This window comes from Oreochromis niloticus, linkage group LG9 (assembly GCF_001858045.2).
Source record: "Oreochromis niloticus isolate F11D_XX linkage group LG9, O_niloticus_UMD_NMBU, whole genome shotgun sequence".
NCBI classification, from domain to species: domain Eukaryota; kingdom Metazoa; phylum Chordata; class Actinopteri; order Cichliformes; family Cichlidae; genus Oreochromis; species Oreochromis niloticus.
Genome location: NC_031974.2, coordinates 12,377,147 through 12,389,521, shown reverse-complemented (window position 1 = coordinate 12,389,521; position 12,375 = coordinate 12,377,147). Strand labels below are relative to the sequence as shown.

Here is a 12,375-nt window from a genome sequence, read left to right as displayed (position 1 = left end):
CCAATTACCCATTGTAGGAATTGCAACATCAGCTTATTACCACAAGTCAGTTCATTTACTTACTAAAATACAGTCAGAATTGTCAAGTGATATCAGGAAACCAGCAAATTTAGTGCTGAACATAATTTACTGAACAAGCTTTTAGCTTTATTGTTATTACACTTTTAGAAAGACAACATGAGTCTTATGTTTCCTGATACTTACGTGTTGTTGATGGGGTTCAAGTAATTTTTCAATTTGGGGGTTTGTATGCATAAGGGTCGTTCCATGTCAGCTGACCACATGCTTCCAGCCTGACCATCCCAGATATCCTTAAATAATTCCAGGGTGATCCACTTTTAATAGGAAAACTGTCACATTTTAGCTTTCTGTGCCATTTTCAAAGAGCTATAGAACTACTTAAGCTATGTCGCTCAAATTTTCATGTCAAATATTAGTTACTATATTATGATTTCAACAACATACAGTTTTAAAAGTGTAGCTGAAGGCCGTGGATGCTGCCTGTAAACAAAAATATCAATATTAAAATAATTATTTTGGGGAAAGTGAGGCATAACACCATCATGATGTTACTGTCAGACACCAACTCTTTTAAGAAAAGTTGGTTGTTTCTTCATTTGCATGAATTATTTTTCCTCTATTTTCAAGCTCTAACATTTTTAAGACCAGTCTGATTTGAGAAGTTTCATGGTATGGAGTACAATTCATATATGGGATTCTGTGTTATAAAATTTTGAATATTGGCCTTTCTACAGGTTGAGCTGCTGCTCAGGTGGTAGAGCGGGTCATCTATAAATCGGAAGGTCAGAGGCTCAATCCCTGAAAACGTTCCAGGGTCAAGTTCCAGGAACCCTATTTCTCTACTGAAGCGTCATTTATCTGATAGGTAATGCTGAACACAAGTAAGCTTTTAAGCTCCTGTAGTTGATTTACAGTAAATATCATAACCACTGATAGCATCAGATGACATGTCGGTATTATAAATTAAAACTCATAAAGCAGAACAAACAGTGACAATAACATGATTTGAACATTAAAACAGACAACAATGTAAGAAGGGGCAGGGTGGCAGCTGATGGCAAATACATGTGCAATCACAACTACAACAAGAGCTTTGACTGAATTATATAAGCTCCTACTGCGTCACAAAAGCATCCTCTATAGTTACCTGTCATTACTGTCTGTGCTTCTGTCTGTCTTTCCATGATGGCTTAAATGACAGAAACGGGATCGACATGTTATCACTGTACAGGGAGAGACTCACTTTCCAGGGCAACATTTTAACTCATGCTAAGGAGCCTACAGCTCAAGTGCAGCCGGTGCAGGATTGACCTGTTTTTTGTGTGAGGGTGACAGGGCTTGTAAAACATCCAGCAAGGAGGGTAATTTGGATTATACTGTCGGCAAAAGCTAAGCAACAGCCTAGCATATAACAACCGCTGACAGGAAGGGTGTTATGTTTTAAGTTTTTCATGGGCTTTGTATCAAAATCGATCAAACACTTTATGGTGCAGGAGTATTTGGCTCATACAGCGAGATATTGGGACAAAAACATCGAGACAAAAGCCATAAGGACACAATACCTTGTTTTTTCAATCACTCCAATTTGCTGGTTGAGATCAATGAGCTCAATCAATTGTTTTTGCAGGATTTTCTCTCTGCCAACAGTCTGTTTGATGAACACATGCTGGAGCAGGTCTAGCACATTCGGTCTCAACTCAAAGTCCTTAATCAGACATCTGTGAGGTGGGAGAACAAGCATGAGTCAGAAAGAGGAGTGCAACGCATTTCTCGGATTCATATTCAAAGCAGCGGGTTATCTGTGTAAATATTTATCATTCACACAGGAAGGATAAACACACTAGAAGCCACACTCACTTGCAGATGAAGTCATTAAACTCATCTGACCAGAGCTCCGGCTGGTGGAGAGTAGGCGGCGGGTTTCTGTGAAGGGAAGAAATGGAAAAGATAAATGGAAAGATAAGATGAGATAGGATTTACGCGGGCAGGGCGGAGAACAAAAGGCTAGGACGATTCATCACTGAGGCCATCCAGAGGTGTTTCTCTGGTGGCAAAAAGTGGTAGCTTTCAACCATCAGAGCAGTGCAGCTGGATGGTATCGATACAGCTGATTTTAGGAAACTTGTGTATAGACTCAAACCAGAACCTCTTAAAACCTTTACCCTGAAAACCTACACACATTGTTGTGGGGTTAAATTTAACAAGGCCACACAGCAAAAAAACAACTCAGCTAATTGGATTCCCTGTTCTGCTTTAAGTACCTCTTTACAAGAGGGTTCCAGGTACTCGGCAGGGAAGTCACTGCTGCCTGTTAATGCATGGAGGCCTTTCACACGTTGGCTCTGACAGCAAATAATTGGTCTAATGAGAGGACATTCGTCTCCTTTTTATCACACAACACAACCAATATAGACAGGAAATGCATCAGGCCTTTATTTTCAGGCTGTTCAGCTAATACTGCGATCATTAAAGTGTTTTTCTTATCCGAAAGACAAAGAGAGCCCTGCAGCGATAACTTGGGGGAGTTGCATTGGGCTACCTGAACAATAAAGCTACTTTTTAAAGCACTATAAGGGCTACATGGACTTGGACTGTTTTAAATATAATTTTAATTTTGTTTGTACCCCAGTTCGCTAAAGCAATTTGTTCAGTTTCGCCTGCCAAAAGTTCACTTAGTAAAGTATCGGAGGCAAGTTTAAATCCTCTCTGTTACACATAATGAAAATGAAAGCTTAGCTATTAACACCTGAGCATAATTATAATAGCACTTTAAATCTTTTATCCACTCCAGAGACCGAAGCTTTGAGCACAGATTTGACTTCCATACATATACTGTTGTCTTAGTCCTTCTCTGCATTCCTCTTTTTCTCTTCCTATTTAAATACAAGGCAATGAGGAAACAACGTAAAAGACTACTGGACTTGTTCTTCTGTATGCTTTGCTCTTTATCTTTTTGGGTTCAACTCCATATGTTGAAATATGATACAATGTATCTATTGCACACTCCTTTCAATGTGGACCTATGTTTTTTCATTATTCATGATACACTGGTAAAATATAACAATCATGTTAAAAATAAAGTTAAGCCATCAGTACGTAATGAAAGTCATCTGGTCCCTAGGAGGACTTAAAGTTGGATAAATACAACCACATATGAAGAGCAACACATGACATATTACGCGATTTACACAAAAGTGAAATCAAAATGCAGAAACATTGTGTGTGCTAAGTACAGCCTTCCATAGGAATAAATAGGAAACGTATCAGCCAGGTGCTGCTTACCAAATGCACTTAGTTAAATGATCATTAGCAAGTCTGATCTTCTCTATGAAAGCAGAAAATTTGTTAGTTTGCAGGTCTGGGGGATTTAGGTCTGTGTTAACACAATACCAAGGAGGAAAGAAACAATTACTTCTGCGCATCAATTCAACACAGTTACCAACCTTCCTAAATGTAAACATCTCAGGAAATTCACCCCAAGGTCACAGCGTGCCGTGTTCAGAGAAACTGCAAAAATCCCAAGAGCTACAACTCTACAGGCCTTAGTTAGCCTGTAAAACAGGGTTTCAGGGGAGAAAGGCTCTTCTCTCTCTAACATGGCAGCACGGTTTAGGTTTGCAAAGTTGCATCTGAACAAACCATAAGACTTCTAGAACAATGTTCTTGGACAGACAGGACCAAAGTGGAGATGTTTCACAGCTCCACATTTGGCAAAACACAAACACAGCATAACTGTCAGGCACGGTGGTGGAGGGGTGATGGGCTGATTTGCACCTTGCAGCCGTTGAGTCAACCATGTATACCAACTGCTTTGTATACCAAAGACATCTAGAGTTAAAATTTGCGTCTTCTTAAACGTGTTGGCTGCAGACCTGAGCTGTGACTTACATCAACAGTCTCCATTTCTGGTTTGTGTTTGGTTTGCGAGAGTTTTCAGACAAGTTAGCGCCTTCCATACAAACTACAGGGAGCTGCAGCAACCACAGTAATCACAAGGAGGTTTTTGATGCGGTGCCAGCTTTGCAATCAATTTTCATTCAGCAACAGCCAGCAATCTTCAAGAAACAACTTGCCAACCAGTGGGTTTTATGCATTTTTCCCTCACAACTGTTGGTTGCATCACATCCAATATGGCAGACATTTCTCAAGAAACCTCAATAGAGAAACTGTATGGGGCTTGTATTGCATCACTGTATATAAAATACATTATAGTATTATATGTTTGATTTGTAATGTGCCAAGCTCTTATGTGCTGCAAATTTTAGGTAAAACTGTTCTGATAAAAATAACCATACTAGTTATTGATAGAAAAAACAGGATTATAACAATCATAATAAAAATGAGGAATGGCTTCGGTGGTCTGCTGTTTGGGGGGGGAGGGCAAATGTGTACTAAATAAGAGAGAGTGGATATACTAATGCCCTCAGCGTGGCTTTTTCCAAGACTGCTTGACAAATGAAGCCAGAGTAGTGAGCGGAGGGAAGTGAGGAGTGTGAAGAGGGAGCCCGAAGCTCTGGCTGCAGCAGTCAAAAAGATTGTGAGAAAGCTGTGTGATGGCTCCGGCGGAGCACGACCCCCAGAGCAAACACTCGGGACAGCCGTGACACAGCAGCAGTCTGTGTGTGTAGGTGTGTGCGTGTTTCAGGGCAGTGATGGACAGAGAGCTGTGCTGTGATGGTTAAGTGCTCTCACACTGAAATCAGGTGAAGATAAACAATTAGAAAATCAGCTTCAGCTCACAGTAGAAACAAAGAGAAAGAGGGGCTGTGCCCGCAGCCTCCCCCAGCAGGATCATTGGGATGATCAAGATTAGATGAGTGCCAGGGAGGCAGTATGTTATGGATAAAGCCCTGCAAGCAGAAAAAAGCCATTTGAACTAAAAAGACTGTACTTAGTGTGGTGACAGTCTGTATAGTCTGTATAGAGGCACAAATCACTATGTTGGAAGTAGGAGAGGACTTTTCTTTATTGCAGTGCAAGCGCTATACATTATGCTATCTTTACAAGCCGAGGAGTCAGATAATGAAAACATGCCCAGTCTTGTGAGATGGTCCGTATCAGGGCAGTGAAGAAAATATCATCTCATTTTACTTCTGCCTGGGGTGAGCTGTATCTTAAGGCAAAAGCTATTTGCATGCGTGGTTCCAGCTTTAAGAATGGAAGCAGAGTGGTTATAATTTTGTAGTTTCCGATTAAATTTGATCTTTATTTTCTTTCAGAGTGTATTTGATGGTTTCCGTTTAGTTACTTTAGTTTTTATGACTATTTTAGGTTTTAAAACCTACAGAAACCCCCCCCAAAAACACATATTGACTACTATCTATGTATTTACTGATATAGACTGAAAGCTTAATACTGTACATGCCTGTATTCGCATTTTCAAAATGAGCTGTGTTTTCTCAGCCCATAAACTGTAATTAAAAAGTCATGAAATGTAAGTGTTTCAGAGTACAAAACAAGAAAAAGAAAAGAAAAGATGCACAACAGGGTCAAATTAAAAGGGTAGTCATTATTTTATCACTCTGACAAAGTCATTAATCAGCTGTATCAAATCCAGGGACGGCGAAACAGCATAATAATAGCTTTAATCTGTAATAGCACCTTTCAAGATATCAAAAATGTAAAAGCACATTACATAAACAAAATGTGAACACAGTACAAATAAAATTAAGTAAATTATTTCTATGAAAACTTAATTATGTGCAAAACTGTCATTAGCCTAGAAGCAGAGTCCAGTTCGGTAAAACATAAAATAAGTCTTATTGAGAATCAAACTCATTTTTGAAGAGAGTTCAAAATGTTTTTGGTTTATTTGCAACCTTCAGCTCAGATTTGTCATAAGAACCAGATCATTTAAATTAACTCAGCACAGCAGAATATGATGCAATTATGGCAGGTTTACCTGGGTATTTTAAAAAGAGCTCTCATTGGGTGGAGGTCAGAGAGGGGTGGGTCTCCATCTCCTAGCTCTATAGCTGTGATGCCCAGAGACCAGACGTCACAACGGGCGTCGTAGGTGGAGTCCAGCTGCTGCTCACATGCTATTACCTGCAGGGATGATGAAATAAAGAACATATAACAGGCGGTCTAATGTCTGATTACAGATATTAAGAGTAAAGCAATTAAATCAGGGTCTGATTCCTTCTTTGAAAGATAGTATTTAAGTTTTTTTTTAATTTCTTCTTGTGCTTCTACACAAACAAATGTGAAAGAATATAAAATGTCATTAAAAAGTTGTGCACTAACAACAAAGGAATTAAATAAACTGCAGCAGCTCAGCCAAAACAACTTCCTCATTATCATTTGCTGTGAGCAGAACAGTGAATGCACACACACCCACACACCCACACACCCACGCACACACACCCACGCACACACACAGTCCATCATCACTGTCCTGCGGGCAGTATGGCACTCAATCAGGAATATGAATCATTCAAGATTCATATTGTTATTACCACACACCCACATATAATACACACATTTAACAGTAATCAGTAATTTGTTTTTCTAGTTCTGAACAGGCAGAGTCTAATGCATGCAGACCAGACAAATCATTACCAGATAACCAATAAGACACACACTCCACAAAACCCCAAGACTTTCATTATTCCGTCATGTTCCTAGCAAACACACTTAATGAAAACTAAAAGAAATCAATGTTAAATCGGTCCTCAAGGAGACTAATTTGCAAAGACATGACAAACTGACTTTTAAACAGCAAAATTATTTCCAACCAACACACAAATATAGACACATAACACGGCCAAAATCACAACTCGACAGCAACAACCAAACACAATTATTCTGGAAAAGAAAGCTCATCTACATAACATTGTGTATAACATGCAGAAAAGATGCAGCTCACCTCCAAGTCAAACCTGCATAAGCAAATCCTCTTTAGAAGTAGACTTTATATAAAGCCAGCGCTGTACATTGTCCCCAAAGTGTATATTTAGAAAGCAGAAACCTCCGCTCTGTCAAATGCTTCTTGTCTACTCAGTCCACTCAGGTAAATGCCCTTTCTTAGACCTTTGTGAATAAATGTCTTAAACAAATAAGATTAAAATCCTTGAGCCTTAACGACGCCACGTCATGCAGCACCCTGCATTTGCACGGCATGCAAACTTCATGTAAAAGCTGTTTTGATTTAACAAGTGAACATGCAAGGTGATCTGGGGTGATCATGTATGCTGAGGCGATTTTATAACTACCATTAGGCGCAGTGGTTACAAAGGGAAGCTGAGGTGCAGCAGAGTATAAGTTTACCCATCTCATCCCCACGAAGTCCGCTAATGACTCATCTAATCTTGATCAGTGTTGAGGTTAAGCGTGCAAATGGGTGGTTAAGAGATTCCTCTACTTGTTGAGGGTTTCCAAAAGTGTTGCGGCTTCAGGTTCAATGAAAAATAAATGAATGGTATCTGACTGAGAGGCTAAAAGTGCATCTCCTAACATTCAGGTTATCTCTGTCTTCTGCTATGCCGTTGCTCCACTAGGGGTTGCCGAGCCTTTTTCACGATGAATCAGTTCACTGCACAGTCGCAATCTGTTTTGTTCTGCAGTGTGTTTTGTTTGTTGTCCCTGTTTCATTCTAAGATCCATTTAAATGTCTTACTTCTTAAAAACTCGCTGGGGGCTGCTGGCAGTTGCTCAGTAAAATTGGTTGGTACTTTTGGTAAACTGAGACCTCCTTGCGATTGCTTTGGTCGTTAGCAGATTGTTGTGCTTGCCTGTGGTTTGCATGCTAAGTGCTAACTTATCTGCAAACACTTGCCAACTATTTGCTGAGCAGTAGTGAAACAGCAAAGACTGCAGCACAAACTGAAAATGCAGACAATCTGGCACATTATGAAATTTCTTACTTTTGGTACTGATCCATTAAAGGAACTAAGCTTGAATTTCATGCCTGCAGTGGATTGTTTCAGGAGTTGATTCCCTGTATGGTGAAGTCTCGACAGAAATGTCATTCTCACTGAAGCCTTAAGCAGCATGATGGGGTGTTTTGCATCTATAAAAGACTTATGGACAGCCTGGTTGCTTGTTAATAATGCAGAGACACACTGCGTTCCCTTATCTGGAGAGCCAATTAGGAGGGGACATCTGAAAGTCAAAATATACATGAGACAAGACCAAATATGCTGGAACACATGTTCACCTGATCTCTTAGGTATTAAAAGATGTTTAGAGCCTGACAAGTATAGGAATTTCAGGACCAATAATATTCCAGTATGTGAACTGATTCCTACTGTTATTTTAGACACATGATTTTCTGAGCTTCTGTTAGTAGTATCTCTATTTATTTATTTATTTATTACTCAGATCAGCTGGTTGCTGCTTTTCTGGTGCTCCAACCATGGTGCCAACAGGGAAGTTCCAAAGTGGCCTCTGGTGAATAAACTGTGCAGCATCAACATTCATAACATGTTAATGAGCATCTCTTCTTTGCTTTTAAAATTTTCATTAAGTTGTGAATTATCTTAAAAAAATACTAAAATATTTTCTCACTCAACTGAAAAGAAAAATTTAGATTACTTATTCTGAATTTGGACTTTTTACATTATAGAAAAATTTTATTTTTTTATTCCATGCAAGTGACAACACTTGAGGCAGTTTATTGGACTTCACACTGATCCCTCTGGAGGCACAGAAGGTGTTGCTGGAGCTTTTTTCAAATACGCAGTAGCACATCCTCAAGACCTGTAAACAGACTTTGATGTGCAAACTCTCACCTACCACCACTGAACTTCTAACTTGCAATATAAAGGAAGCACAGCTTCCAACGCTGTCAATAAACATTGACAGTAGTGGCCACAGATAACAGCATACAGAAACTGCAGCTTAGTCCCTATGCATAACTGAAGCAGGAAAAACACTACCATATGGAAACAGCCTTTCAGTCGGTGTCAGTGAGTTGTTAAGAAGAGAGCCCAGCTCACAGCACAAAGTCACATTAACCTCCTATAAAAAAAATAAGGCTCAAACACATATGACTGGTATAAAACGCTCAATTTTTGATGCAGCCACTTCTCTACACAAGCTATACATACTGTCAGTGCACTCAGCCATGATTATACAGGAGATGAACGATGGAGGCTGCCCATTCCACTTTTTCCATGCACATTGTATTTGACAGTGTTATCTCTTTGATGATTATTAACTGTGGCCCACTGGGATCTGCTCCAGGCTAATGTAGCGGAAAGAGACGAGGCTGCGGGAGCATTTATAGGCCACTTTCACCGTACCTCGGGAGCCATCCAGAAGGGGGTTCCCACCGAGGTGTTCCTCCTCAGACGGGTATTTGTCAGCTGGGCTGAAACACCTGCAGGGTAGAAAACAAGACTCAGTGGAGACAGTTCAAAATATCTCAATAACATGTTTTTATTTCTACAAAGATCACACTGGCAGGTAAAAGTGATGATCTGTGAAAAGGGAAACAGTGCACAGTAAACAGCAGGACGCGGCTCAAATGATACAGAGCCCAACGGCTCTGGAAGCCTGCGCTGATAGAGCTGTCGCTATAGTGACGAGGGAAAAAAACAATAGATATAAACATCTGCAGTGCTTTTTTTCTTTATCCAAATGATAGACTGCCATGAATTACAAATTCTTATTTGACTGCAAGCTATTTTGGCATTTCAAGAACAACATTTGAATACAATTCAACTGTGCGCACGCTCTGGTGGCCGGAGACGTGTCACCGCCTCCCAGAACAAGATGCATCTGAGTGATTTATTGTCTAATGCTACAGAGGCCCGAGTCACACTACAGCAGTCAAGTCAGCGGCAGATACATTCAGCAGAAATGGGACTGCAGAGAGAAAAAGAGGACACGTGTGTCATTACGTGTGCGTGCGCTGTGTTAATGTGCCTGACAAGGAACATGCTGACCCACAATCGTGACTTCGGTCCAGTCCAGACAAATCAGTGTTACGCCACACTGTGATGTATCCCAGGGCGGGCTCTGCTGAAGCAGCCGGCCAGATCAAGAGCAGCAACCGGGACAAAAGCAAAGCCTCGAGACAAAAGCGGCAACCCACAAACAAAAGGTGATGTAGTGATGCACGACATGCTGCTGCAGAACTGCGTCTCTGTCTTCTACTTCATGTTTTTCTATGAAGAATATGAGGCGCACAGATTCTGCAAAATGTGTTTTAGCAGCCAGACGCGCAACATAAAAGCTTTTAGGAAATGAAAGGGTAATTTGAGGAAATGTACCAACAAAACATCCAGATGGTGAACTGCATAAAAATCCGTTTAAAACATCAAAAGTGTGCAGACAGGCACAATCTCTAAGTAACAGAACAAAGGCATTTACACAACATGAATGTATTTCCAACCATGTCAGCAAATTTAGACATGGTGATGATTCTGCGCATCCATTTAAATGCTGTCACTGTTGGCGCTTGCGGGTTAAATCCAGGGGTGGAGAGAAATGCCGGGATGAGCAGTGTAAAGGAAAATGGTTCTGTGGCAAACATCAAAAGGGATTATAATCATGTGCAGGGCGGGGAGATGTAGGCATAAGGCGAACATACACACAGGGACAGTCACATCGTGTCATAAAACCACAAACACACTAACATCACCCCACATTACTGAGGACAAACTCACAGTTTTACAGGGATTCATCCTTATACCCAAAATTGTACGTGTCTGTTATGATATATAAGGCGTGTGAGGAATATCAGCGCGTGAAAGTACAGGTACACAAAGAGCCCCCTTATTGAAGCTCTCAACCCCTCTGTTTCCACTACATTAGCCCGGAGTGCAGCCTGGTGGGCCACACACTTAATAATCATCACAGAGATAATGCCGTCAATTAGAATATTCATGAGAGACCGATGAACGAACAGCTCTCCTCATTCTTCTGCTGCTCTTTTTTGGGTCCGTCTTTTTTTTGCTGTTCTGTTTCTCCGCCGGTGATGAGTCACTGCGGGGGCTTTATCTCTTCAGCTGCTCAGTGTAGCATGCGCCCCTCCACATGAAAAACCATTAATCCCAGCGTGACGCAGTAGCCGTGCAAGCTCGAGTCGGACCCCTCCAACCCCGCCATTTTCGTCACTCTGCGAGTTCGTTTCTCCTCCTTCGTGACGTCACAGACCTCATTCAAATCTCAGCTGTCAGCAGCGTACAGGCTGGCAAACGGGACGTCACAAAAGAAGTTGGAGCAATTTTGATGAAAGAGATTTCAACCCGTGTGCCTGTATACTCTTTGAATCCTGCTAAATGCTCTTTGGTGACAGATTATAAAACAGAAGCTTTATCTGCTCTGTTTGCTGTCACCTTTGTTTCAGTAGAATGACGCAACATTCGCTTTACATTTGTAGGTTTTTGACAGCTAAAAATTGACAGGGGAACAAGACTGCAGCCAATCTAGAGGCTCTGTGCATTTGTACTTGCTTATGTTCAAGATGGGGCAGTCAGCTTGTTGTCATTGCACTAAAAAATTCCACAGTGACCTTGCAGCTTGTTGTAATTGAAATGGAAACCATACAGTTCACATTGTAGCTACTAATCAAATAATCCTGTTTTTAATTATCCGAAGAACAGAAGAAATAAATTAAAATGCTTTTTTAAGGTCTTTTTGCAAAAACTGCCTGACCTCAGTTCATGTTGGAGAGAATGGGAGACAAAGATGGCGGTGCACCCTACTCTCATACGCTACATTACTTGAAATGGCATGAGCATGCAAAACAGGAAATAATTGCAAAAGCAATTATTTCTTCATGGCCATGGACAGAAACTGTCGCACTTTTTCATGACAGTCAGCCTGAATTCCTGACTATTTTCACAGGAAGTCCGTTTTGTGTTTGCAGAATGTATGATTGAAACCAAAAAACAAGAGTTTTAAACAATGTAGAAAACGATGTATTTTAACCCAAGCCACAAAGAGTTTTCTAATCTTGACCTCAGTGTTTAATGCTCAACGCTAAGAAAGTAATAACATACTAAAAAAATAATACAAAAGAATGTGTGATGTTTATGATGAAAACTTAAACCTCTAGTGTGTTCAGCAAAATGAGTCACTCCACCAGTAACCCCTCCACTCTCGAAATATACGCATTTTTTTTCCTTTTTAAAAGTGAAAAATATTCTTTTTGAGTACATGGGCACAAATCAATACATGTGACATCATATTGGACCAGACAAATAATTTTTCAGGAAGACAAAATGAAAACTTCCTGTTCAGAAACACAAATCAGTAGATTACAGGCTGTGCTGGAGTTTGTATGGATGTATAAAGTATATGTATGTATAAAGTGCGAAACTGTGATGAGGCCAGAAGAAACTAACCACAGCAAATGCAACATGTTACCAAGAACCTGTCAAGTCAACAAAGGTTAGCAATGAG

At 40.4% G+C, this 12,375-nt stretch overlaps 1 protein-coding gene across 1 annotated transcript in view; it reads right to left on the bottom strand.

Moving 5' to 3' along the window:
• Positions 1-12,375, bottom strand: part of myo3a (myosin IIIA) — a 71,845-nt gene that overhangs the window by 32,569 nt on the left and 26,901 nt on the right. The window contains exons 6-10 of the mRNA XM_025910536.1: positions 9,267-9,343; positions 5,924-6,069; positions 1,879-1,944; positions 1,584-1,739; positions 1,169-1,210 (exon numbers count right to left, since the gene is read on the bottom strand). Of these exons, the coding sequence (XP_025766321.1) occupies positions 1,169-1,210; positions 1,584-1,739; positions 1,879-1,944; positions 5,924-6,069; positions 9,267-9,343 (487 nt within the window). The remainder of the gene's footprint in view (positions 1-1,168; positions 1,211-1,583; positions 1,740-1,878; positions 1,945-5,923; positions 6,070-9,266; positions 9,344-12,375) is intronic.